At 50.7% G+C, this 25,212-nt stretch overlaps 2 protein-coding genes across 12 annotated transcripts in view; one reads left to right on the top strand and one right to left on the bottom strand.

Annotated features, from left to right (window-relative positions):
• MARF1 (meiosis regulator and mRNA stability factor 1) overlaps nucleotides 1-2,603 on the top strand; it is a 46,916-nt gene extending 44,313 nt beyond the window's left edge. For all 9 annotated transcript variants that reach the window (XR_011384668.2, XR_016226162.1, XM_008257795.5 and 6 more), the window contains one exon: nucleotides 47-2,603. Coding sequence is in view for 7 of the 9 variants with exons in the window: in XM_008257795.5 (XP_008256017.2) it covers nucleotides 47-288 (242 nt within the window). In the remaining 2 variants the exon portion in view is untranslated. The remainder of the gene's footprint in view (nucleotides 1-46) is intronic.
• BMERB1 (bMERB domain containing 1) overlaps nucleotides 1-25,212 on the bottom strand; it is a 155,272-nt gene that overhangs the window by 1,997 nt on the left and 128,063 nt on the right. The window contains exons 4-6 of one of the 3 annotated variants that reach the window (XM_008257799.5): nucleotides 20,361-20,475; nucleotides 19,299-19,381; nucleotides 13,895-14,790 (exon numbers count right to left, since the gene is read on the bottom strand). In XM_008257799.5, coding sequence (XP_008256021.3) covers nucleotides 14,711-14,790; nucleotides 19,299-19,381; nucleotides 20,361-20,475 — 278 coding nt within the window. In that variant the 3' untranslated portion in view covers nucleotides 13,895-14,710. Of the gene's footprint in view, nucleotides 1-13,894; nucleotides 14,791-14,991; nucleotides 16,234-19,298; nucleotides 19,382-20,360; nucleotides 20,476-25,212 lie in introns of those variants that run through there. The other 2 variants (XM_002711778.6, XM_089321616.1) reach the window with 2 other exon arrangements.

Raw genomic sequence — 25,212 nt, 5'->3', positions numbered from 1 at the left:
CTGACAAGTCCTAGAACTGAATCTGTTTGCTTTTCCATGTTTACAGAAATTATGATTTTAAAGCAAGAAGAAAAAGTTGAAATGCCAGAACTAGTAAAGAAGGAAAAACTGTCCTCTGACTCCAGCTCTCTGTGCGTCTCAGCAGCTGCCCCGGCGCCTCCCTGCCTCTCAGAAGCCCCAGAGTCACTGCTTAGCAAGGACCCTGTGGAAAGCCCGGCCAAAAAGCAACCTAAAAACAGAGTAAAATTGGCAGCCAACTTTTCCTTTGCACCTATAACCAAGCTTTAACTCTCATGTTGAGCATAGAATTAGGATGGGAAATATCTGTCTGATTCTGCACACAAAAGTGGGTTCCAAAAACATCCTCTTCTGGTTTTAAAAAGAAACCTCCTGGAAGCCACTTAGTTCATCTTTAGATATTTTCTTTCTTTCACATTGACCACCTTTTGGGGCTGAAATTTCTTTTCTTTTCTTTTCTTTTTTTTTTTTTTTTTTCTGTTCAGTTATTTGAAGAAACATCTGACATTTGCTAAAGAACCCTTACTATATTTTTCCAAATTTTTCTTAACTAATGGTGTTCCCAAAGAAGAAAGCAGTGAGAACTCAGCAGGAAGTGGCTTTACTTCCATTGAGCCACATCAGTGATCTCTCCATATGTAGCATAAGAGTCTCTTATCCTTTGCTTACTGATATTTCCAACAGTATTAATCAGATGCATGAAGTGTCTTTGAAACACAGCCTGTCCCGTGAGCCTGCGTGTTTGCGCACCAAAGGAGAAGGATAGGCAAGGAGCTGAGGGTGTGTTTTCAGGTTGGAATGTGAAAGTTCCTGGCCTCCATGTGACTTGTAAGTGTGCCTTGTTTTTTATTTAACTATGTCTGTAGTTGACAAATGTGGCTTCATCACAGATTTTTAAAAGTATTTCCACTTCGGGGTTCCATTTAGGAGCTTTCTAGAGAATTCGAGCATGTTCTAAGCTTCCCTTTATGTTAAAGTTCCAGTTTGAAATGGATTAGGTTAAGAAGAGGAAATGGTCTTGGTGTCATGAATTTAAAGTCAGCGTGTGAATTACAACACACATCATTGTGTGTCGAGAGGCAATATTGGGAAGTCAGTCTGATTTTCTAAAATATGCATCAAATGCATAAATTACAAATCAGAGCTGAGTGGTGAGATGCTTCAGCAAGAGTGGTAGTAATACTATTTCCACTAGGCGGAGACAGGAATTCTTTCGAAACATAATGAAGGCCAAGGTTGATCAACTTAACCTTGTTTTGGTGATTTTAAAGCTGGTTTTGGCAGCTGGGAAGCTTTACATGTGAGTATGTGTGTGTATGTGTGTCAGCTCAGCATCTTTTAATCGTGTCTGCCTGTACTCATTACTTCTCGCTGTAGGAAGCATGTTTGGGTTTCTGTGGTGTCTGATGTTGGCATTTGGGAAAAGCCAGCCTTTGAGGGCACTGCCCTGTGGAATGGCCTTCCTCTCTGGGTGCTTGGGGTGTCCGCTGATGGGTGGCCTCTCATCCGTCCTGGAGAAACCTGACATTTACAATGGATTGTATTTGTTGGGCAAAAAAGGCGGATTCATTCATAGAGCAGAACGAACCTATTGGCGCAAGGTCTTCCACTAGTTAGATGGTTTCTTTTTGGGAAATGTTTATATTTTGTAATTTCTAGAAAGCCAGAAAATGGGCTCTGATTTTGTAGTCAGCATTTTGATAAAATGCCACAAAATAAGGGCTATAGAGAGCTTTTTACGAGTTAGACTTTTGTTCCCCGAATCTTTTTAAATGAAGCCAGTGATTCTCCAACACATGGCCCCAGTCAAGACGGAAGGACAACTGGGAAAACCTTCTGATTATTATGGCACTCTGTGAATCTTCCCGAAGGCATTTCCTCTACAGACATAGCGTTACAGGGAGTAAAATGCAAATGTGCAATTTTTTAAGAAGCTTTTAATGTAATAAAGTTGGTGTTGAGCACATCAGTGGCCTTATTAGCTTTCATAAGGCTGAGTTTGCACGCTTGGACTTCAGTTTCGCTAGCATGAAAAGAATTGTGGACTTGAAAAACACAGAGGTATCATTACAAGTCACTTGGAACAGTGTCAAAGAACAGGTTCTTTGGGCAACAGACGAGAGAAACAAGTTCTGTGCTACCTGGTGAGTGTGTCTCTGTACCATTCACTGCAGCTGCCAGTTGCCCGGGACGTGGTTGTGACAGACGTTGCTGTTTGAAGAATGTGAGAGTATGCGGAAGCACGTTGTGTTCCTCCTGTATTCCACAGTGGCCAGTCCAGTTACTATCTATTTTTTTATCCAGAGGCTTAATTAAATGATGTGACGGAATGATGTATGAGCATTGAGACAATGACGCTCGTTCTGGGTGGAAAGCTGTACCAGGTTCGATTTATCTGTCTAAAAAGACACAAGTCACCACCAAACCCCCTTCCCATCTTGCACTGTTTGTTTTGGATTGGGCTTGGGGGAGGACATGTTTTTCTTAACTGTCTACTTTGTTTGAACACTTTTTTTGTGGTTCAAGTGCTGTTTTGTGTGTTGGGACCAAACAGTTGTCAATAAACTTTACAAGCAAGCATCGAATTTGAAGTTTTCCAAGTGAATGGTTTTGTCTGTTTATGGAAAATAATTACAGCCCCAGGCAGTTCTCTCAGCTTCGATGTGTGTTTCCCCAGCTTCTTAAGAGCAAATTGGTCTGACACTTTGTTTTGTTCGAATTGCAGATATTTGTTAATCAGTGTGAACCCTAACACATCAACATGACTTGTGCCTTACAGGAGAGCTGTGTCGTGCTTAGTGGAAATTCTGGTGGATGGTTGTGGTCTGGTGTCAGAGGCTCTGTGTGGTCAAGACTGAACTTTCCAGCTTGTAATCAAGGGTTGGACAATGTTAAAATCCCCCGAAACCTTCCCGTTAGAAAATGGAGGTGATTCCTGGGACCTCTCTGCCTGGAAAGAAGTCCGCTTTGCACCTGCTTTGTTCTTGACGCTGCTGAGCGTGCCCTGTGAGTCAGTCAGTGTGGGAAAGACGTCCTTCGCGGGCCTGGCTATGAAGCCATTTCTGAAACCATCGCCACCATCCCTCCCCTCTCCCTTCCCCTCCTCTCCCCTCTCTGCCCCTCCCCCCTGGCAAGAATCAGAAAGGACCTAGAAGAGACTTGAGTAGAAGCGCAGCTTTTAAAGTCAACATTAAACATTCTTCAAGGCCTTTGGCGGTCTTTTCAAAACAGTTTTCACAGCAGCAGCTGTTGGCAGAAGTTGAGCTGCCACCCTGCTCCTTTGGAGTGGGGTAGGGTGGTTCTGGAGGTCAAAAGGGGGGTGGCAACACAACACCGCACTGATCTTTGTACATTGCCTGTCTTGGAAGATGGTTGACGGTGGCTTTGAAGGTGCCTGGCAGAGTGAAGCTGGCCTGTCCCTAGTGGAGGAGGCGAGTGGCTGTAGCGCCAGATCTTCCATGTGCCAGAGAGGCAGTCTGAGCAGGGTGTATTTTGCTGCCAGCACACCTTTGTTAGGTGTGTGGATTGGGACAGGCTGCATATACCTGTCAGTGCTGGGCACGGGGAAGGAGCCCTAGCCCTGACTCGGTCCCTCTACACAGCGGTTGGCGCCGACAGTCACGCTCACTGCTTTTCCTGGCCCTGCAGGCTCTCATGTGCTTTACCTCGGGTTGTCAGGGTAACTGGCCACTTGCCTGGCTACTAAGGTGGTGTCTTTTCTAATCCCACTCTACTTTCAGAGCAGGGTGCCCAGTCTCCCTCCCAGGAGAGCTCTAGTCCCTTCCTGGGAGGCGGGCAGCCCTCAGGAGCAGCTCGGGTTGGGATATAAATAAACCTGGGTGTATCTGGGACCAAGTCCTGACCAGGCAGGGAAGAAAGAACCCCTCTTTTTTCAGGTGTGGGGGACATGGAGCTTGTGTGGTTCTAAGCCAGAGGACCTGAGTGTTCTTACAGGGTGAAGGGAGTTCACCTGTTCTGGGAAAAGGGAGTTGCAGTGGGGAACACTGGGCACAGGGCAGGCAAGGGGGAGGAAGCCCCTGTGGCTGGAAGAACAACCAAGGCAGGGGAGGGGGCGAATGCTGCTCGGGTGCTGGCTGCTCCACTCCTGGCTCCTCGTGAGGCAGTGCCCCAGCCAGGGACCTCTGAAGAGGTGGCCTGCTCAGTGCCTTCTCTTCTGTCCCTGTCATCCTTCTGCCTTCAGGCTCTGGTGTCTGCAGATGCAGACATGCCCACCAGAGGGCTGCAGCGTCGCTGCCCCAGGTGGCTGCCAGGGCCACTGTGTCTGCTGTGCCTGGGCTGTTCTTTTTCTCTGCATGAGTGGCCCGTGAGGTATCGCACCTGGGCTGAGGCCTGACCCTGCCGAGTGCGTCCCCATCTCCCCCTACTCTTCCTGCCACAGTAGCTGCCGCCTTGCAGCCTCTGGGCAGTGCTCTGCTCCCCTCTGCAGCAGAGCCTCCTGCTTGTGCTGTCCCACGCCTGGAAGGCCAGGCAGGGCTGAGGACACAGCCCTCCAGTCGCGGCCCTAGGCTGTGAGTCTCCCCCTGCCACTTACTGGCAAGTTAACCAACTGATGGTTTCCTCCCCATTTTTTTTTTTTTCTCCAGTGTGAGAAACAGACAGACACAGACATCTGCTGGTTCATTCTCCAAGTGCCCACAGTGCCCGGGGCTTGGCCAGGCTGAACCCAGGAGCTCAGTCCAAGTCTCCCACGTGGGTGGCAAGGACCCAGCTACTTGAGCCATCCCCTGCTGCCTCCATATATGCACGTTAGCAGGAAGCTGGACTGGAGAGCCGAGCTGGGACTCAAACAGGATACCAGATGCGGGTGTCCCAGCTGGCAAGCTTGACCTCTGCACCAACACCTCCCCCCACCCCTTTTCCCCAGAGAATAAGCGAGGAGAATAAAAGCCTCTCCCTATGAGGGTTCTTTGATGTCCTGAATGAGCCGCTTGAAGTGAAGCCCTGGAGAGGGACCTGCAGGCCTGGGTATTTGGCTAGATACTGGCTGTGACCGTTGTGATGTGCTCACATCTGTACCTGGCTCTTCCCTCATCACTGAAGTCTTACCTCAAATGTATTTTCTCCAGGAAGCTTGCTTTGACTTGCCGCCGCCTCTGTTCCTAGAGTAGGCAAGTACCCTCCCTTTGCAGCATTGCCTTTGTCTAGCTTCACTCTGCAGTGCCTAGGAGTATACTTTTAGGGGCAGGTGTTTGGAACAGCAGTTAAGACACTGCTTGAGATGCCTGCATCCCAGCTGGGTTCACGTTCCAGCTCCGCTTCCAGTTCCAGCGTCCTGCCGATGGGCACCCTAGGAGGCAGCAGCTCAAGTACTTGGTTCTTGCTACCCCACACGGGAGACCTGGACTGAATTGCAAGCTCCTTCTGGCTTTGGTCTGGCCCAGCCCCAGCCCCAGCCCCAGCCCCAGCTGTTGTGGGCATTTGGGAAGTGAAACAGTGGATGGAAGATCTGTGTGTCTCTTTCAAATAAATAAAAAGAAATTATATGTTTTATGGTGTTTTTTTTTTAAATACAGTTTACTGTTGAATACATGTGTGTGCGTGATTGTTCAGTCATTTCCCTCAGTGAGGCAACAGGTTCATGAGAACAGGGATGGTCTTTTTATTCACTAGAACATCTCCAGGATCTGGGGCCTGGCTTAAAGTAGTAGCAGCTTCTGTTAGTTTGCTGCATGACAAATTACCGCAAAGAACATGCCATGATTATCCCGTGGTTTCAGTGGTCTGCAGGCCACAAAGCTCGGCTGTCAGTCGGGATATGGCAGTTGGGCTACATTCTCATCTGGAGGCTCGACTGGGCAGAACCCACTTCCAGACTCACTCGGGTGCTGGCGGAATTCATTTCCCTGGGGATGTGTGACTGGGGGCCCCGGCTTTCTGCTGGTTGGAGGCTAGAAGCTGTGTACACTCTGCACACGTTGCCCGAGTCCCCCTACCACATGGACTTCCCCAAAATGACACTGGCAGGACCAGCATTGTAGCACAGCAGGTTAAGCCACAGCCTGCCATGCTGACATCCCATATGGCACTGGTTCAAGTCCTGGCTGCTCTACTTCCACTCCAATTCCCTGTTAATGTGCCTGGGAAAGCAGTGGAAGATGGGCCAAGTGCTTGGGCCCTTACTACCCGTGTGGGAGACCCGGATGGCATTCCAGGCTCCTGGCTTCAGCCTGGCCCAGTTCCAGCCATTGTGGCCATTTGGGGAGTGAACCAGAAGATGAAAGATCTCTATGTGTCTCTATCTTTCAAATGAGTTTTTTTTTTTTTTTAAACTAAAACAGAAACCAAAGAACCATTGAGTCCACCAAGCTAGGTTCTCACCTCTAATCCAAGAGGAGCCTTACATAAAGTGACCCAATCAAAGAGTGATTGCCAGTGCTCTGCCATGTTGTATGTGTCAGAAGCAAATCATAGGTTCTGCCTCACGGGTGATTGGTAAGCATCGATGAACGGATGGCTGACATGTGAAGCCAAAGACGTCAAACCAGATCCTAGAAGGGGAGAAAAGAGTTCCAGGCCAAACTTTGGAGAGTCAGCAATGGAGCTTCCAAGCTGTAAGGACCCTTGAGGACCCCCTTGTCTAACCTGCCCTGCACTCCCACACCAAGAGTTGCAGAAGGGGAAGTGAGGCTGGAGGGTTCAGCCCTTGCCCTTGCGACTGACTGGCACTGGAAATCCTGATCTACACAGCTGCTAAGTCTAGTGTTTTGGTTTGGTTTGAGCCCCTCCTGGGTGCTAGGCAAGAACCAAGTGTGGGGACCTGGATGAGCAAGATGTGGGCCCACTCACACCCTCCCGCAGCAGAACTTAAGAAACAGGCTCTGCCATCCTCAGAACTGTCAGTGTCCTGCAAAACAGGAAGGCCAAGGGGCCAGTCCTGATTGAGGGCACCTAAAGAGCCTGTGCGTGAACCAGCCCCTGGATGGGGGAGGGCAGAATTGCCCGGACGGACACCAGCAGGACAGCGGACACCCACCATCTCAGGGCTAAGTAATTCCATCAGTGGCATTTGACAGTCCTTCCCTAATTAAGAGAAAATGCACTGGCTCTTTCATACACACTGAAGGGACATGAGGTCTACAGCTGGGTCAGATCATTCCAGAAAAAACTGGACCTTCATGGGGCTTCAGAATGTGGAAAAGTGTAATTAAAATATGTTTATTTTGCTGAAAACAAAATTGAAATCCATGTGCAATAGGGGTCTTCAGAAGTTCATGGAAATCACATATTACAAAAACTATTTGTAGATTTCAAAATTCTTTGGTACCACAATTCATTTATGTTTTTATTTATTTGAAAAGCCATATGCTGGGTCACTCCACATATGCCCACAACAGCCGGGCTGGGCCGGGCCGGGAAGAAGCGGAGAGCTGGGACTCCATCCAGGTGTGTGGCAGGCCCCCAGTTACTCCAGCCATCACATGGAAAGATTCCGACCTCAGGGTGCGCATTGGCGGGAAGCTGGAGCAGCAACAGAGGCAGGACTCACACCTAGCACTTTGATACGGGCTCCAGGTATCCCTAGTGGCGTCTTAATCGATACATCAGACACCTGCCTCTAAACATATCTTAATTCCATTTCTCCACAAACATTTCAAGGTATCCTTGCGTACGGAAAAAGTGATCAAGTAAGTGTAGCGAAAGGCTGTCACTGAATTTGGGTGAAAGGAAGGATACACGGGGATTCTTTGCAGGGTTTTATATGCTCATGTGTCTCTTAACAGGGACACAGTCTGAGAGAGGTCTCTGGGCAGTTTCATCAGAGTGTGCTGACGCATGCAGGGGTGCTGCCGGGTCACTAGACGCTATATGAAGGGACGACCACGTGTATATGGTTTGTCATTGACCGAAATTTCATTATGCAGCACGGGACTCTAGAAATACTCTTCTGTAAGTTCCAAAACTGTTTCAACATTGTTTAAATGATTTTATTTATTTATTTGAGAGGCAGAGTTAGAAAGAGGGAGAGACAGAAAGGTCTTCCATCCCCTGGGCTGATCTGAAGCCAGGAGCCAAGAGCTTCCTTTGGGTCTCCCTTGCGGGTGCAGGGCCCCAAGAACTTGGGCCATCTGCTGCTGCTTTCCCAGGCCATAGCAGAGAGCTGGATTGAAGAGGTACAGCCAGGACACAAACTAGCACCCATATGGGATGCCGGTGCTGCAGGCGGAGGCTTGGCCTACCAAGCCACAGCACCAGCTCCCTATTTCAACATTTAAAAAGGATGTTAAAATTGTTGAGCAGGCTCCCACGTGTTCCCTGGAGATTGAGACCAGCACTGGGGCATTGAGGGGTCAGAGCTAGCTGACAGGCATCACCCAGGAGCCTGAAGCCACAGACCCAAGTGGGTTCACGTAGGTCAACAGTTGCTGTCAGAACCTGCACAAACGGCCCTTGGCTGGACCCAGTCCAGAGCATGCAGGGGACCCCCTTGGACTGGCAGTTTCATCAGAGTGTGCTGATGAAACTTCCTAGGGCAAGTGGGGGCTGCCTTTGGGGCTGGGCTGGGTATCAGAGAAGGGGGTGCAGAGCACTGAACCAGGCTGGGGTTCTGAATTCTGCCCTGGCTTCGGTAAACCTGCTGTGTGGCCCTAAGCAAGTTCCTGTCTCTGAAATCCTACTTTTTATTCTCTAAAAGGCAGTAGACTGTGGTTTTAGCTACTTAGATCCATTCTCTTCTCTTGCAGCACAAGAACCAGGGTCAGCCTGAGGACCCCAGTGGGGCCAGGGCAGAGAACTGCACCCCTCTGGCCCAGCACGGCCCTGGGCTGGGCACGTGCTGCAAGCCAGGATGTTTGCTGGATTTGCTGGATTGTGCCCCTGGGAGGAAGTAAGCCAGGTGCTGTTGCCGTGGCCATACAAGATTTTGCCAGGGAACAGAGCCAGAGGTGGCAGCATGGAGAGGCACTGAGTCCAGAGGGCATTGTTTGGACTTCCGGTGTCACCCGATTTCAAGACACCCCAGCCCAGGAGTGAGAAATGCCCCCTCTTCATTCCCTGCTTGCTTGGCTTGTGTTTTGGTGACTGAGGCACCCAGTGCCGAGAGCTACCATGCCCCAGGCTGAGGCGGGCAGGTCACAGAGCCTGCAGCAGGGCGAGCCCCACCGCGCTACCCCAGCCACATCTCCCCCAGCACCTGCCGCTGCCAGCGCAGACTCCCAAGAGATGTCCCCTCCCCACTCCCCCGGCTCTGGGCCCACGCCCTCTCTGCAGGACGGAGGAAAACAATTGTTCATGACGCCCAAACCTGATGCAGCAGCTGTGCCTGTGGGAGGAAGGGCCACCAGCCACGTTCTATCAGGAGGGAGAGAAATCTTCCCTCCTACCCTGCAGGGCTGCGGCCGCAGTGGAGACGGAGCCATGGAGCTGATGGGCAGCATGCAGAGGGGTGGGTTGGGGTTCACACAGAGAGCTGCCTTGTTGTAATGAAGCAGGAAGTTAGTTCATGATGGAGGCATAAGGTAGGTGAGTGCTGGGATGGCGGGCAGCAGAGCTGGGGGAAGCCTCCGTCTGTGTGTGGCTCCCAGCTCCCTGGGCCTTCTGGAAGGTGATGTCACAACCCGGGGCCTTGTGCAGCTTGGTTTCTGTGGTGAGTGGAGAACGGGGGCCTGTGTGCCCTGTCAGCATGGCAGGGGAGAGGGAGGCCGTGGCCGTGGCCGTGGGGAGGCAGGTGAAGGTCTCTGACTCTCCCCGGAATGAAGGCTGCACAAGGGCTGCAATCTCCATGTTCCCTTATCGCTGCCACGTGTGGCGTTAACTAGAATGAACAAGCACGTTCAAGGGTAGAAACGTGACGTTTGTTCTCACGCCAGCTTGCCTGGGTGCTCTGCCTGGGCCCGACACCCAGGCACTGCACCACAGGTGGCAGGCCTCTGAGCCCTGGCTGGTGCCCTCACGCACGCTGCAGTGCAGCCCTGTGCTCAGGGCCACCCCGGAACTCGGAGCTTTTAAAAGAGGCTCTGCTACTGCTGCGGCCACAAGTCACCTCCAGTCCTTCATGCTCAACAGGGAATAAGGGTACTGATGGGGCTGCAGTCACACCTGTGAAGTCGAAGCCCAGTTCCGCAGACAGCGCAAGGCCTCTGTTCCCTGGGCCTGGCTCCAGGCCTGCCTGCTGTGTGACTTGGAGCTACTCACATCTCCTCTCACAGGGGAGCCATGGGGAGCACTGCCCCTTCCGATGCATCCAGTGTCGGTGCCAGTTCTTTGCTCGATCCATCGGCACCAACCATATCCCACTGCAGAGTCCTTGGGCACCACTCATAAAGTCCTTAAGGTCACATGGTCTCCGGGCAAAGCTGGATGCCGTGCGACACACCCTCCTTGGCGCGACGACACTGCCTCGCTGGCCTTCCTCCCAGACTGCTCCGACTCGAGTTTGCCTTCTGTTCTAAGTGTTGGTGTGAGTACAGGTGCAACGCGGGAAGCGCCACAGGGGCTGGGCCGCATGGGGCTTTGGAAAGCAGGCCAGGACCCAAGGCTGGACTCTGAAGATGGGTGGGTTGGGGGGCGGAGGGGGCAGTAGAGCTGTAACCTGAGAAGCAGCCATGCTTGGTTTCCCTTAGGCGTCACAGCAGCGCAAGGAGAGACTGGGAGAGCAGGGAACAAAGTCTGGCAGGAAAGCGAGGTGTTCTTGGCAGGGGGAGTCACACACACCAAGCCCAGCAGAGAGCACGATGAGCAGAACCAGCGAGCCCAGAGGAGACTTCAGAGGTCCCAGGAGAGGGGGCAAGAGGGGCGCAGGGCATCGGAGGAGCCAGATCAGAGGGGCTTTTAAACCATGTGAGGGCATGGCTCTCAGCCTAAAGCTCTACATGCAGATGAGAGGAGGCACTGTCCCTTGCCTCTGCCTGGCTCTCACATAAATAAGTAATTAAATAAAAGAATCAGCCATGGGCAGTATGTGAATGAGTGGGGCTGTAGTCCAATAAAACTTGATTTGCAAAAGCAGATGGCAGGTGGAATTTGGCCCTCTGGCAATACCCTGCCCTAAGTCCCTGGCTTAGGACTGTTAAGTTTAATGTGCCTTCTGTAGATCTAAAGGACTCCCTCCTCAGGAAACGGAATCTGAGCTTAGGAGAGAGGTCAGCCTATGAGAGAACGTGGGGACCGGTCAGTATTGATGGTCCTCCAAGATGTGCACAGAGCGGATGAGATCAGTAGAGAGAAGAGAACAGAGTGCCAAGGGCCAGGCTGTCAGGAGGAGGAAGGGTAAAAGGAGACTGGGCAGGGGCTGCTGGGCTGTAGGATGCACACCCAGAGCGCAGCGTCTTGGCTGTTAAATGAGGCCTGAGTCCCTGTCAGGGCTGCAGAGTGCGAGGGCGGATGTGCATCCCCCAGATGTAAGCAGAGGGATGCACTCCTGGTGAGAGGAGTCATGAGAGTGACAGAGACCAGATTAAAATAGACTTGAGGCCGGCGCTGCGGCTCACTAGGCTAATCCTCCACCTTGCAGCGCCGGCACACCAGGTTCTAGTCCCGGTCGGGGCACCGGATTCTGTCCCGGTTGCCCCTCTTCCAGGCCAGCTCTCTGCTGTGGTCCGGGAGTGCAGTGGAGGATGGCCCAAATACTTGGGCCCTGCACCCCATGGGAGATCAGGAGAAGCACCTGGCTCCTGCCTTCGGATCAGTGCAGTGCGCTGGACACAGCGGCCATTGGAGGGTGAACCAACGGCAAAGGAAAACCTTTCTCTCTGTCTCTCTCTCGCACTGTCCACTCTGCCTGGCAAAAATTAAAAAAAATAAAATAAGATTTGGGCCAAGTCTAAAGAGGAAAGGCTCGGAAGACGCAGAGAAAGGCGGTGGCTACCAGCTAAGAGGGATGGCGGAACTGCACGGGGTTCTGTCTTTGCTGGGTTTTGCAGGTGGGGAGGTGCTTACATGCTGAACTGAAGAGAAAGATTTTGGAGGCTGCGGGGGAGAGGAGCCACCAACACATGGGACTCTGGCCGTGCCAGGTGGGGTTTACAGGAGCCTCTGCCTTGTCAGGCTGATGTGAGTGCGCTGTTCAGTGCACAGTGATCAGTGTGCTGTCTGTTGTCATCCTTTCCCGTGGCTTCCAGAAAGAGCGAGTCTGGGTGAGGAGGACCCCGCAGTCTGCAAGGTTTCCCAGTGTGGCAGGCAGCCCTGGTGATCCGGGAGCATCTTCAGTTACTGCTTGCTTCTCTTCTCCAGTAAAAAGCCTGTCTTGGCCAGTGCTGTGGCTCACTAGGCTAATCCTCCGCCTTGTGGCGCCGGCACACCAGGTTCTAGTCCCGGTCGGGGCGCCGGATTCTGTCCCGGTTGCCCCTCTTCCAGGCCAGCTCTCTGCTATGGCCAGGGAGTGCATTGGAGGATGGCCCAAGTGCTTGGGCCCTGCACCCCATGGGAGACCAGGAGAGGCACCTGGCTCCTGGCTTTGGATTAGCGCGATGCGCCGGCCGCAGCGCGCCGGCCGCAGCGGCCATTGGAGGGTGAACCAACGGCAAAGGAAGACCTTTCTCTCTGTCTCTCTCTCTCTCACTGTCCACTCTGCCTGTCAAAAAAAAAAAAAAAAAGCCTTTGTTTTCTACGAAGTCAATGGGAGTAGCAGGCACATTAGGTAGGTCTACTTAGGGCTTGGCAGAAGCCCTAGGGGCAGGATTTTTATCCTTTGGCTTGTTGGATCAGGGAGTGAGTGCTGTATAACTGGTCTGAGGTCAACCGTGTTTTCTACGGGGACGAGAGAGTGGCTGGGCGACACTGGGAAGGGTCTGCAGTGAGGTAACAGTGTCCCTGCCCTCCTCCAAATTCCCTGAAAATAGGCTCTTAGCAGAAGCAGTTAAGGTAGGATTAAGATTAAATCATTTTACTGATTTATTTGGGAGGCAGACTCACCGAGAGACAGACAGACAGAGACAGAGACAGGCAGGAAGGTCTTTCCTTCACTGGTTCACTCCCCAGGTGGCCGAGGGGGCTGGAGCTGGGCCGATCTGGAGCCAGGAGCCAAGAACCAAGAGCCAGGGGCCGGGAGCTTCTTCTGGGTCTCTCATGGGGGTGTGGGGACCCACGCACTTGAGTCGTCTTCCGCTGCTTTCCCAGGCCATAGGCAGAGAGCCGGATGGGAGGAGGTGCAGCCCGGGCCTGAACTGGTGCCCATGTGGGATGCCTGTGCCACAAGCGGTGGCTTAGCTGGCCTTCTTTGTCTCTTTTATTGGCTATTTTTAATAGTTGCCCTCAGGATAATAATAGGTATCCTTAACTTTTCACACTTCTCCTTGAATTAACATTAATACTTTTGCATAGCAATTTCACTCAAATTCTAACTTGTTCATCTATTATTTCAAATATTCTTTTATAAAAACAATATACTCATAATTTTTCTAGTATTTACCACTCCCACTGCTATTCATCTCTTCCCGAATTTCCGTACTGTAATATTTGTTTTAAGCTGCATTTATCTTTTAGTATTTTTCATTTTTTAAAATGAAATGCAAATGTCTCTTTTTAAATTCAGTTTTCCATTTAACTGACAGTGCAGTATAGGGGGTATTACTGATTTTATGTTGACCTTGTTAACAGTAAACTTATTAAATTCAATTCAAAATTATAATTTTTATCTGCAGATTATTTTGGATTTTCTTCATCACACTCATATTGTCTGTGAATAGTAAATGTTATTTGTTCTTCAAAAAAAAAAAAAAGACATTAAATTGTGCGGGATTAGGGTGGGCTCTTGTAAGATGAGGGGAGGCGCAGGAACATGTGCCCGGGGGGGAGGGATGTGTGAAGATGGAGTTAGAGACTGGGAAGACAGAGGACTGCCAGGGGTGACAGGAGCTGGAGAGGCAGCAGGGTTCTTCCTGACCACTCTGGCCTTGCAGCGCCTTGACTGCAGACTTCCTTTTTTTTTTTTTTTTTTTTTAAGATTGATTTATTTATTTGAAAGGCAGAGTGGCAGCTCTTCCATCCTTCCATCTGCTGGTACACTCCCCAGATGGCCACAACCACAACAGGCAGGACTGGGCCAGGAGTCAGGAACTCCATTCAGGTCCACCACATGGGTGGGGCCAGCATTCGCTGCCTTCCCAGGCACATGAGCAAGGAGCTGGATGGGAAGCAGTGCTCACGGGGCACGCTGGTGTCAGGGGCGGCGGCTGACCACTGCACCCTTGGCTTCAGACTTCTCCCCTCCTGCCGCACGCGCAGATGCAGTTGTGGTGTGAGGTGATCTGTAGTGGCAGCCCCAGGACACTCCCACAGTCTGGTTCGTGTTTGGTGGTTTGCAGTAAAGGAGGACACGGTGACCCTGCGGCCACCATGGTGGCTCTGACTGGTCAGAATGGCAGAAAGTGGCATGCAGGCCAAGCCTGCCCTTAAGCAGGAGCGTATCTGAGGCAGAGGAGGAGGGAGCCACGTATCTCTATGAGATACTTGGGGTCAGCCCCAAAGCTGCTGCGCACCTGTGACAGACATCTGGATTTCTTTGTGATTTAGAAATATTTTGAAAATGCTATCATATGAACAACCCAACACTTTACTTCTAGGAGTTTCTCTTAGGGGGAAAATCAGGAAATCGGATGAAGCTTTATCTCCCCAGGATGCGTGTCGTGACGTTGTTTGTGATACCAGAAAGTTAGCAGCAGTCTCAGTGCCCGAGAGTGAAGAAATGGCTGGATACCTGCTGGCACATGCAGGAGCTGGCTCAGTCAGTGTATGTTTACGGAGCCCTTGGTGACGTCAGGGGAAGGCAGGGTACAGTGAGCGGGGCGGAGTTGGTTATCAGGTGGTACCGCAAATCTCATCGTGAAGAAATGCAGAAAAAGACAAAAGGGAAACGCATCAAAATGTCAGAAGTGTTCTCTAGCTGAAGAAATTATGGTGTTAAAAAGAACTAAAAACTTCCTTGTATTTTCTGCACCTTTAAAATGATTTACTATGTACATGGATGACTTCCATAATCAGGGAGAGGGGGGAAGTAAAACCTTTTAAAATGCCAAGTACAGTGGTTTCCATTTTTATTTTCTCTGATGGATGATTGCACATCAGCGAATCTTACGCTAACTACTTAGGCCGGTCACGACACACACACGTACAGAGAGGTCACGGGGCTGTGCCGGGCTGGCTGTAGTAAATGGATATCAACTGACACAGGTGGAATTGTGAGGCTGGCTCAAATATGCCACCAAATGATGGGACACACTGGGGCCAGGCTGCTTCTCCCGCCAGTCACTGTTCTTTACGGAGGTCTGTGTGTTGGGCTGGTGAGGCGGCGTCCTGTTGGCACTCCCTGCAGTGGTCCCCGTGGGTGGAAAGTACCTGGGTCAGCATCCACTCTGGGCCCCTTTCTTGTCTGTCTGCCCCTGACATTGCAGCCTCCAGTTCTCTGCGACCTCCCCCAACCATTGGATTTGCTCCCACCCAGGCTTCCCACCCCCACTGTGCTCTGCACACCTGGGGCAGACCTAGCAAGTGAAAGAGCCAAGGATGCAGTGGACACCCTCCTGATGTGACCTGTGCCCAGACACAGGCTGGGATGTGAAGCTCATTCCTGACAGGTGGGCGCGTGGTGTGTCTAAGGATGCTCTACTGATGGTGCCTGAGAGATGCACGGGCCGTGTGGGAGCCCTCCAGACCCAGCCCCTGGGAGGGGACGCACAGGGGGCAGGACTCATGCCCATCTGAGGCTGGCCTGACAGCAGAGCTAGGAGGGTGGATGGGGGATGTGTCCAACACGGTGCTAGCTTGTTGAGAAGTCACAACTACACACACCTAGGGATCATGCCCCTCTCCCAGTTCATTCGCACGGTGGGTTAGCTACAGCTAGATAGAAGTGGAGATACACGTTTTTGAAGGAGGACCTTTCCTGGTGGTTGGCTAAACAGTGAGACAGACTCCTGGGTTCGGCATGCTCTGGGGAGGGCCATGCGACGGTGAGGGACTCCCTATTGCTACACTCTGTACAGGGCGCTGGGCCCGCCTGCCACACCCATGGCCCCTGGCGGCAGTCACAGGCTTGCCTTCAACCCCTTCCACCTTGGAGAGTTCTTGGGCCCCAGTGAAATGGGGTCTATGAAGACAAGAGGGTGGGAGGGGGCCCCTGTGGCCCTGGGGGCACCCCATGTGGGGGCTACATGATGTTGCACTGGGTGGCCCCACAGCAATCCTTGATGAGTGCCAGCCCTGTCTTGGCCACCATGGGCTTGCTAGGTGGGGGCTCTGCTTTCTTCTCTGCCCGGGAGCCTGCAGCAAGGTAGGTACACAGAGGGAGAAAGGAACAGAAAAAGAGAAAGAAAGGTGAGGAGGGCCCCGAGTGTCTGCAGTCCCAGCCCCACTCCAACTCCTGGTTACGCCTGGCTCAGGCCTTGTTCAGGTGGTATGGAGAGCTCAAGTGCATTTTAAACATCTCATCAATGTTCCCATCCTCCTGTGGGCTTACCAGCTTGCAGGTCTCAGCTTTCATCCAGAGCTTCTGCCCTTTTCCTAGTCAGTTTTCTTCACCATTGTATATCCCAAGTCTAGCCACAGGGCCTTGGTACTCAGTATTTTGTGACTAAATAAAGGAGAATTTTTGTTCAGGTCACTTTAATCTGAGGGCTCATGTTTTTCAAGTTTGGAAAATACTTATATATTATCTTTTCAGATAATCTCAACTTCCCCACTGTCTGCTTGGTTTCCTTCTGGAGTGCCTATTCAATGCAAGTTGGGCTCTCTCATTCTAGCCTCTAAGTTTCATCTCTTTCATAGTTTTCATCTCTTAGTCTCTGTGCTACATTCTGGGCAATTTCCTTATGTCTGCTTTCCAATTTGTGAAACTTTCCTTCAACTGTGTCTGTGTATTTACTCCACTGAGTTTTTCCTTCAGTGAAGATAATATTCTTTTGAAAGGCTAATTTTTCCCAAGTTAGCTTTCTTTTTTCATGGCATCCTGCTATTTTATTTTGGATTCTGTTTCCTCTCCTATGTCTTTGATAATTTAAATATATTCAGTTTATCATCTCTTTTAGGTGGCTCCGTTATGTTGACTCTTGGGAAGATATTTTCTTTGTTACAGCTACTGATTCTCATACTGGCTCAGTAGTTCATGGTCTTTAATTTCTACTGACAGCCCATTTTCCTAGGAGGTGTTTTATCTGTGGCAGTGCTGTGCGCCGTGAGAAGCTGAAGAATCTCCACTGAGAAGTTTTGTGGTGTTCTTGCTGAGGCCCCAGGGACTTCACTGGTTTTAGAATAGTTCTCTGTTTTCCAACTTGGGGTTCTAGCGCCAGATGAGGGTATGTAATTGGGCCTCACACTTGACCCCTTGCATGTGCTTTGTTTTCTTGCCAGAATCATCATTTTCCATCTTACAGCCCTATTAAGAAGGCAAATTTACTTGCTCCTTCTTTATGCAGCAAGGTGGAGTTTTTCCACTTCACTCTTCATGGAAGAGACAGTCCACTGAGGATCCCGGCTTTAGGCAGGGATCATGTGCTTTGTAGTTTTCAGGGCCTCAGCCCCTTTTCCTTCCTTACTCCCCACCCTCCACAGCTGTATTTTCACAGGATGTTAATGGGTGGTCAGTGAAAATCATGGGTGTGGGTATATAGATCGCAGCAGCTTTTGATTTTTGTCTTCCCAGCAAGATTTTCTGTTTGTCTTCTCAAAACAGCTCTTGTTCCTGTGGCTGCAGGAGTGGGCATGTGCTAGAGATCTGGCCAGTCAGTTTTCAGATTTATTGATTTCTGCAGCAAAATGTATTGATTCAGATTTATTGATTTCCCAGCAAGATTTCCAGTTCCTCTTCTTCTCATAACAGCTTCTGTCCCTGTGGCAGCAGGGCTGGGTGTGTGACATAGACCTGGCCATCAGTTTTTTTTTTTTTTTTTTTGAATTCAGATTTATTGATTTCCACCTTATTGACTTTAAAAATGGTATGAGGCTGACTGCAGGCAAGGGAACGGTGATTTTAAGTTAAAATGAAGCTATGGTGAAAGTGCATCACCTCTGGCTTCAGTCACCACATCACTTTAGACTGAACAGAGACTTTGGTCTTGAACAAAGTTCCACAACTCTGAAATCCAGGGATGCTGCAGGCCTCTCCCGGCAGTGTCCTTCCCTGTGGGTCAGCCTGCTGGGCCAGAGGTGAAGGTGCTTTCAAAAATACTGCCATTTGCCCAGCACAGTGTCTTTGATTGCATCCAGTTCGCCCAGTAGTAAGAAGCTCCTGTGGGGCCCAACTGTAGTCTTCATGTCCCTCGATTGGTTCACTGACCACATTTTTAATGGAAGCCATGGGCAATTTCTCAGCCCACCCTTTTGTGCCAATCCACGCTGATCTTGTTCCAGCTTAAAAGTGGATCTCACTTTTCCTACGGACTTACTGTGCATGCTGGTACCTGGCTTCTTCGTGACAGTGGACCTCAGAAATGGAAACAGAGTCCAGGAAGTACCTGCTGAAATTTTCCCTTCATATTTATGTAGTCAGATACCCAAAGAAAGAATTCTGGGGACTGATATGAGATCACTAAGCTATTGTTCTGGGGTTCTGGCCCCATGGAGAAGGCTGAGCAGTAGGGGAAAATGAAGCAAACATGCAGAGGGGCAGAGATGAGAAACAGACGGAGGAAAGTGAGCAAGTTTTCATAACATTCGGTCCCAGAGACCCTACTTCTTAGTGCTCTTTCTCCAGCAAATCTTTGAGTTGGACATCTGTGTCTTGTAACTGAGCGAGGCCTCACTAATACAGCAGTCAGAACACACGTGAGCAACATTGGTCAACAAAGAGAAGACGATTCCTTCACAGCAGGACCTTATCACTTTAGTAACCTAATGGACACTGGGACCCTCAAAATAGAGGGTCAAATGTGCACCATTTCCCCAACTTCTCTCCTACCACGCCCTTTTTGCTCTGGGTGTCTTCTGAAGCTAATATTCTGAGAGGGGTGCTCTGGCTTCATTCCTGACAGCAGGGAGGGCTTCCTGCACCTTGTGACATGCACCAAGCCACACAATTAGGAAGGGACAGCTGTTGCCGGGACCGGCAACAAAGTTTGTGGGATTTGGCACAAAATGAAAATGCATGGCCCCTTGACCCAAAATGATTAGGAATTTCAAGACAGCAACAGCAGGACATGAAACCAAGTGCCCTGCTGAGCACAGGGCCCTGGGTGACATCGCAGGTCACATGTCCAAGGAAGGTGCCTGCTGCCGTCCTGTGCTCAGGTTTGATCTCTAGAGTGCACTGTATTGTGCCTCTCTTGCTCCCACATCTTGAAATATCCTTTCCTCTTGGATGGGGAAGGAGGAGGAATAACGTCCGTACTTACTGGCTGAAGATTTGGTTACTTTGTCTAGAGATTTTAACTTGATTCTCAGGAAATCGGCCATTTCCTTGTCTTCTTCTTGCTCTCTGTGAAAGCAGATGTGTGGGAGAGAGGAAGCAAAAAACAGTAAGCAAAGAAAACATCAAGGAACCAACGGAATGAGACAAAAGGTTACGTGTGGGGAACTTTGTGACTAATGCATGGATGTTATGTGGACTGTGTGTGTTCTGTTGGATGAACCTGCTCTGAATCAGTGATGGGGTAAGTACTTGACCAGAGCAAGGGTGGGACCCCAGGACAGAGGCAGGGACATCACAGGACCTAGCCTCCTGCTGGGAGTTTGGTGAGCCAAGCAACACCTCTTCTGATCTTGAACCTTTACACCACCTTAATTACCTGTGCTACCACAGGGACATGGGAGGTGCCAGAGAGCAAGCCACCTTTGCTCTTCGAAGAGTCACCCAGCCAGCTGAGAGAGGCAAGGCGCGTCGCTGGGCTGTGGGGAGGGATTTCGGAGGACACAGAGAATAGAGAGGATGTTGCCCTCCATAGGAGAGTGCTGGGAGTAAACAGTCAAGAGTCAACCCTCCCAGCGTTCTCCACGCCCAGCCCCTGTGCTTCCAGGGTCTGTTGTCCAGATCACGGTGGCAGGTGTACATAGGTAGGAGAAGCATCGGAATCACTTGGAAGGGAAAGGAAGAAAAGCTGGGAAGTAGAGAGGGCAGGTGAGTTGGTACAGGGACGGTTTTCAGAGAGAGAGAGGATAGGAGTAGTTTCAAGTCTGGATGAGCTGGGGAACGTTTAAGAAGCTCTGCTGTGTGTTGTATGGTGTGATTACTTCCTGGTCACCTTCCTAGAACACACAGGCCTCTGCCTTTTAGAGCTGGACTTGATATTCTCTTGAACATGAAATGGGCCCTCACGGCAGAGGCTGGATTCGCTCAGGTTCAGTGTCCGGGGAGTGTTGACTGAGGCCATGCCTGATACAGGCTGTGACTGCCAGGAGCAGGAAGTGGAAGGTCAGGGTCTGGCAGCCCAGCGTTGGGGGACGGGCAGCCCACTGACCTTAACCTCTCAACCTCGGCGTCGTCCACCAGGAAGTCCCTCTTCTGCACCAGTTTGTGAATCTTCTGGATGAGCTCATCCTCTCTCTGCTTCTGCATCTTGGTTTTCTCTTTTTCTGGGAAGAAGAAAGCATTGGCAAAACAGCAACTGAGTGCAACTTGAAATTGAAGCTGATGGGACGTGGTGGGAATCCTGGCTCTACCACTGCGCTCACTGGGGGAGCTTAGAGAAGCAACTTGATTTTTTCTAGCTACAGTTTCCTCACGCATAAAATGCGCAGGGAGGTTTCAGATGTAGCCATGTTGGCCGAGAACTTGGCCTTGGTGAGTGCTCAGCAAATGGCAGTGACACGGTAAGTGCGGCTCAGGAAGCCAGGAGAATTACTCTGGGGTGAGGGCAAGACAGTTTATCAGGAGACTTCAGTCATCAGTGCTGATCACATTATCCCTGTCCCCGATACCATGGGCAGGGACACCGAACAGAAAAGAAAGAAAATGGCCAGAAATGAAGACTGAGGAACTGAAGAGGCAAAATCTTAAGCTTTCTTTGGGCTCCTTCAGCTTGGACCCCTTTGGAATAAAAACCGTGGGGGCAGCTTGCAAGGTCTGCCTGCCTAGGATTGGCACTGACAACTTCTAGATCTGGAAGCAGAACTAGAGGTGAGGAGAGTATCATATAGCTGTCACTTGGTGTCTGGGGGGAGGAGGGAGGCTAGGTTCTGGGACCCCCCTACCAACACCAAATCCATGGATGCTGAAGTCTTTTCTAAAGAATGGTACCATGTTTGCATAAAACCTATGCACACCTTCCAATGTGCTTTATTTACTTATTTTTAATTTATTTTCACTTCATTTGAAAGGCATAGAGACACATACAAAGAGAGATTTTCTATCTGCTGGTTCACTCCCCAAATGCCTGCAACAGTGGGGCTGGACAAGGCCAAAGCCAGGATCCCAAAACTCCACCTGGGTCTCCCAAGTACTTAAGCTGTGTCGAAGTCCATCTGCAGCCTTGCAAGGTATGCATTAGCAGGAAGCTAGAATTGGAAGCAGAGCCAGGATTCAAACCCTGGCACTCTGATATGGGATGCAGAAGTTCTAAGCGGTGGCTTAACCCCTGGCAACCCGTACACCCTCCTATGTACTTCACCTCCTCTCTAGATGACTTACAATACCTAATGCAATGCAAATGCTATGTGATGGCTGTTACACCTCACAAGAAAGACGTCTGGAAGTGTTCAGTACAGACCACTTTCTTTTTCTCAATGTTTTTGATCCTTGGTTGGTTGACTCTGGGAGTGGAGCCCATGGACACAGGGATAACTGTATTTGGGCAGGAGGGCAGGTTGCTTTCTCTCACTGACTGGAAGGCTACTGGTGAGCCTGAGGGGCAGGGGCATGGCTAGCAGCCACGGAATCCTGGCCTTGGCTGCGCCGAATGATGGTGGCATTGTTCCTCCCATGGAGGGCGCTGTGGGGGGAGGGGTCTGGTTCCTCAAATCATTCATTGGTGCCACGGAGCCCCTCCCTGCCCTCTTCACAGGAGTGCCAGCACCCACTGACTTGCCAGGGCACCCTGCTCACCCCGGCTCTCCTAGGGAGTCCTCAGTCTGCCTTTCCTCTCCAGGTCACCACCTGTAGCACTGCGGCATTTCTAAGGGTCCTCTACAGCTCCCCAGATCTTGGCCAGGGCCCTGAGAAACTGACAAGCCTTGCCCCAGGTTATTCATCTGTGTGTGTCTAGCTCTTGCCCGAGCAGGCATTCCCCAGCCTCCCCCGGATACCCTGCGGCAGCACCCATGGTGACTCTAAGAGAAGCCGCCGACTCAGGAACTGGGCTGTGCCGGCTTATGAACCAGTTTCCAAGTCACTGGCCAGTTCTGGTCACCTGTGTGTGTGTCACATATCTTTCCTATCGGCATTGCCCACCTACCAGCAAGTGCCACCATCTACCTGCTTCTTACTGCCTCCCCCCATCTCCTCAGCTCAGGCTTCCATCCACTCTCCCTGGCCCACAGCTCTTACCATAACTGTGAACCCCCGCTGTAGAATCACACAGTCCTGACCTGATGCCCCAGGACCTGCCTCTGCTGAGCTGTGTGACTCTGGGCACATTCCTCAACCTCTCTGGGCATCCAGTCTCTCAGTACTCATGATCCTAAGGTTGTTACAAGTTGTAAGAGGTGCAGACCAAGTGAAACACCTAACTCTCTGCTGGCAGCACAGTAAGGGCTCATGAAAAGTTAGCTACTGTTCTGATGCACTTATTTTACATGGTTCACTGTGGTCATAATGATTAAATGGCTTCCATGTGAAATATTTACAGGTACAAAGGAAATAAATCCTTATTGAATGAAGAAGCAGCAAATCTCATAGCCCAAGTGAGCACATGACAAGTGCTTAACAAAGAAACCATTAAAATTATGTTCAAATTACCATGGACTTCAGAGTTTCATCCCAATTAGGCTTTTCCACCTGGGCACTGTTGGGATTTGGGATTAGATCCTTCTGTGCACTGCAGGCGTTTAGCAACACCCCTGGCCCCACTCAGGCCAGGAGCGACACCCCTTCTCCCAAGTTGTGACAACTAAAAACGTCTCCAGACATCACCCCCACTGAGAACCACTGTTTAATCTTTCCCAACAACTCTGGGAGGGAAACACCATTTTTACTTCCCAGGGGCAGGAGCCTGGGGCCTCTGCAGCCAGACCTAAGCATCCCCAGTTGGCAGTGGTGGCAGCAGAGACATTTTGGCTTGGCCTTGAGAAGCCCTTGAGGCAGGAAGGCCCCAGGCCTCCTCCAGTCACAGTCCCCGCACTCACAACCCCATTTTCAAGGTTCTGAGCCTGGCTCAAAAAGCCCAGTTTTCTCATTCCTTTACTGTTCTCCTTACTTAATACATTTATTGATGTGTTGCCAGGAAACATTGATGTTCTTCCCTTAAATGCAGCAAAATCCATCTAGAAACCTGGCACTGGTCCTGAGAATGCACAGAAAGACTCAACACAGGGGAAGGACGAGGAGCTGGGGAAGGTGGCCAGGGGGAGAGGAGAAAGAAGGGATCCCCACTGCGCCTGATTGTCTGAACTTCTGCACGAGAGCCACCAGGAGGAAGCAGTTTCGGGGGGACTCAGTGGGCCTCTGGGGTGGGACACTCTCAGGTGGGGCTGCCTCGCTTATGCTGTAGGTCACAGCATCCCATCTTTATTTACGCTTTTGCTGTTTTGTTCATTATGAGTGCTTTTCTGCATGAATTTTGATTTTTTAAACATTACACTAAAACATTATTTATCTTCACCCCTGAGTTTGCCATGCTTCTGCGAAGTGCCGTGTCCTCTCCCGGCCCTGGTCAGCTGCGCTCAGTCATTTCCATGTGTGCTCTGGAGGCTGCCTCAGCCCCGGCGGGAGCTCCCCTGGCCCATAGGAGCCTTGCGGTGCTCAAATGCCTCTGTTGCCTCAGGAGGCTCCCACGTGCCCTGCCGAGCCACCTGTGAGCTCTGGGACTCCTTCCTGAGAAGGAGGGGTGGCCCAGGTTGGACCATCGGAGTCTCCTGGGAGTTGAAACTGGGACACAGAGGTTCTGAAAGTTGGGGTCCTGCATGGGGAGATCATGGAAGAGAGATGGTTGGCTCATGTGCACCCAAAATGGGGGTGAGGGGCAAAGAACATTCCATGGACTTTGTGCTTGTCCTGGGTTCTTTGGGGGGGGGGCTGAGCTTCACACACGTAAGTGGTTGAACAGTGTTCTCCCTCACCCCAAATTCATGTCTAATCTAATAGGAAATAGTGTCTGCCCTCAAAAATGCCTGTCTATCCTATCTGGAAAAATCCCATAGCCAAAGTAATTTGGAAATTACTTTGCAGCTGTAATTAGTTAAGCTAGGATGAGGTCATCCTCATTAGAGTGTGCTGTCAATCAACGATGGGTGTCCCTAAAGAAGAGACGACACTCTGGGAAAAGGGCCATGTGAAGGCAGATTGGGGCGAAACAGCCCAAGCCAAGGAAGGCCAAGGACGGATGGGAGCTACCCAAGGCTGAGGGCGCAAGGACGGAGTCTCCCCCAGACACCTTGGTTTCAGACCTCTAGGCTCCAGAACTGAGACAGGAGACTGGAGCAAATACAGTGCCCAAGGGTTCTGGAAGACTTTGCTGTCTTTCCAGTAATTGCCCATTTTGTGCTTTTCTAAGCCTGGATGGGCTGCTGTGCCTTTCAACCAGACTGGCCCTCTGAGGGCTATAAAATGAGAATGCAACAGATTTGGTGGCTCTCGCCCCTGGCTGCTCACCACAGTTACGTGAGAAGCTTTTAAACATTGCCAGTGTTGGGGGCGGGGACTTGGCCTAGTGGTTAACACACCACTTGGATGCCTTGAATCCCGTATCAGAGCTCCTGGGTTCCAGTCTCACATCCACTCTGGATTCCAGTTTCCTGCTAATGCAGACCCGGGAAGGAAGCAGGCAATGGGTCAATATGTTGGGTCCCTGCCACCTATGTGGGAGACTTGGATGGAATTCTTGGCTCTCAGATTACAGGCATTTGAGGAATGAACCAGCAGATGGGAACTCTGTCTGCCTGTCTGTCTCTCTGCCTCTCAAGTAGGTTTAAAAAAATAAAAATTGAAAAAGCAATTACTAATGCCAGAACTGCACTGCAGACCAACTGAATCTGAATGTAGAGTGGATAAGTCTGGACACGGGTACCTTCCCCCTATTCGTTCACTGTTTTATGTTTGACATTTAACTTTTTTGGCAACTTCATTGAGATGCAATTCACATCCCATGCAATTCACCCGCTCCAAGTGTCTTCACAGAGTGAATACACAATTCATTTCAGAACATGTTGATCACTCCA

This window comes from Oryctolagus cuniculus, chromosome 19 (genome assembly GCF_051225735.1).
Source record: "Oryctolagus cuniculus isolate XC-2025 breed Fujian yellow rabbit chromosome 19, ASM5122573v1, whole genome shotgun sequence".
Lineage (NCBI taxonomy): Eukaryota > Metazoa > Chordata > Mammalia > Lagomorpha > Leporidae > Oryctolagus > Oryctolagus cuniculus.
This window is presented reverse-complemented; position numbering and strand designations above follow the sequence as displayed.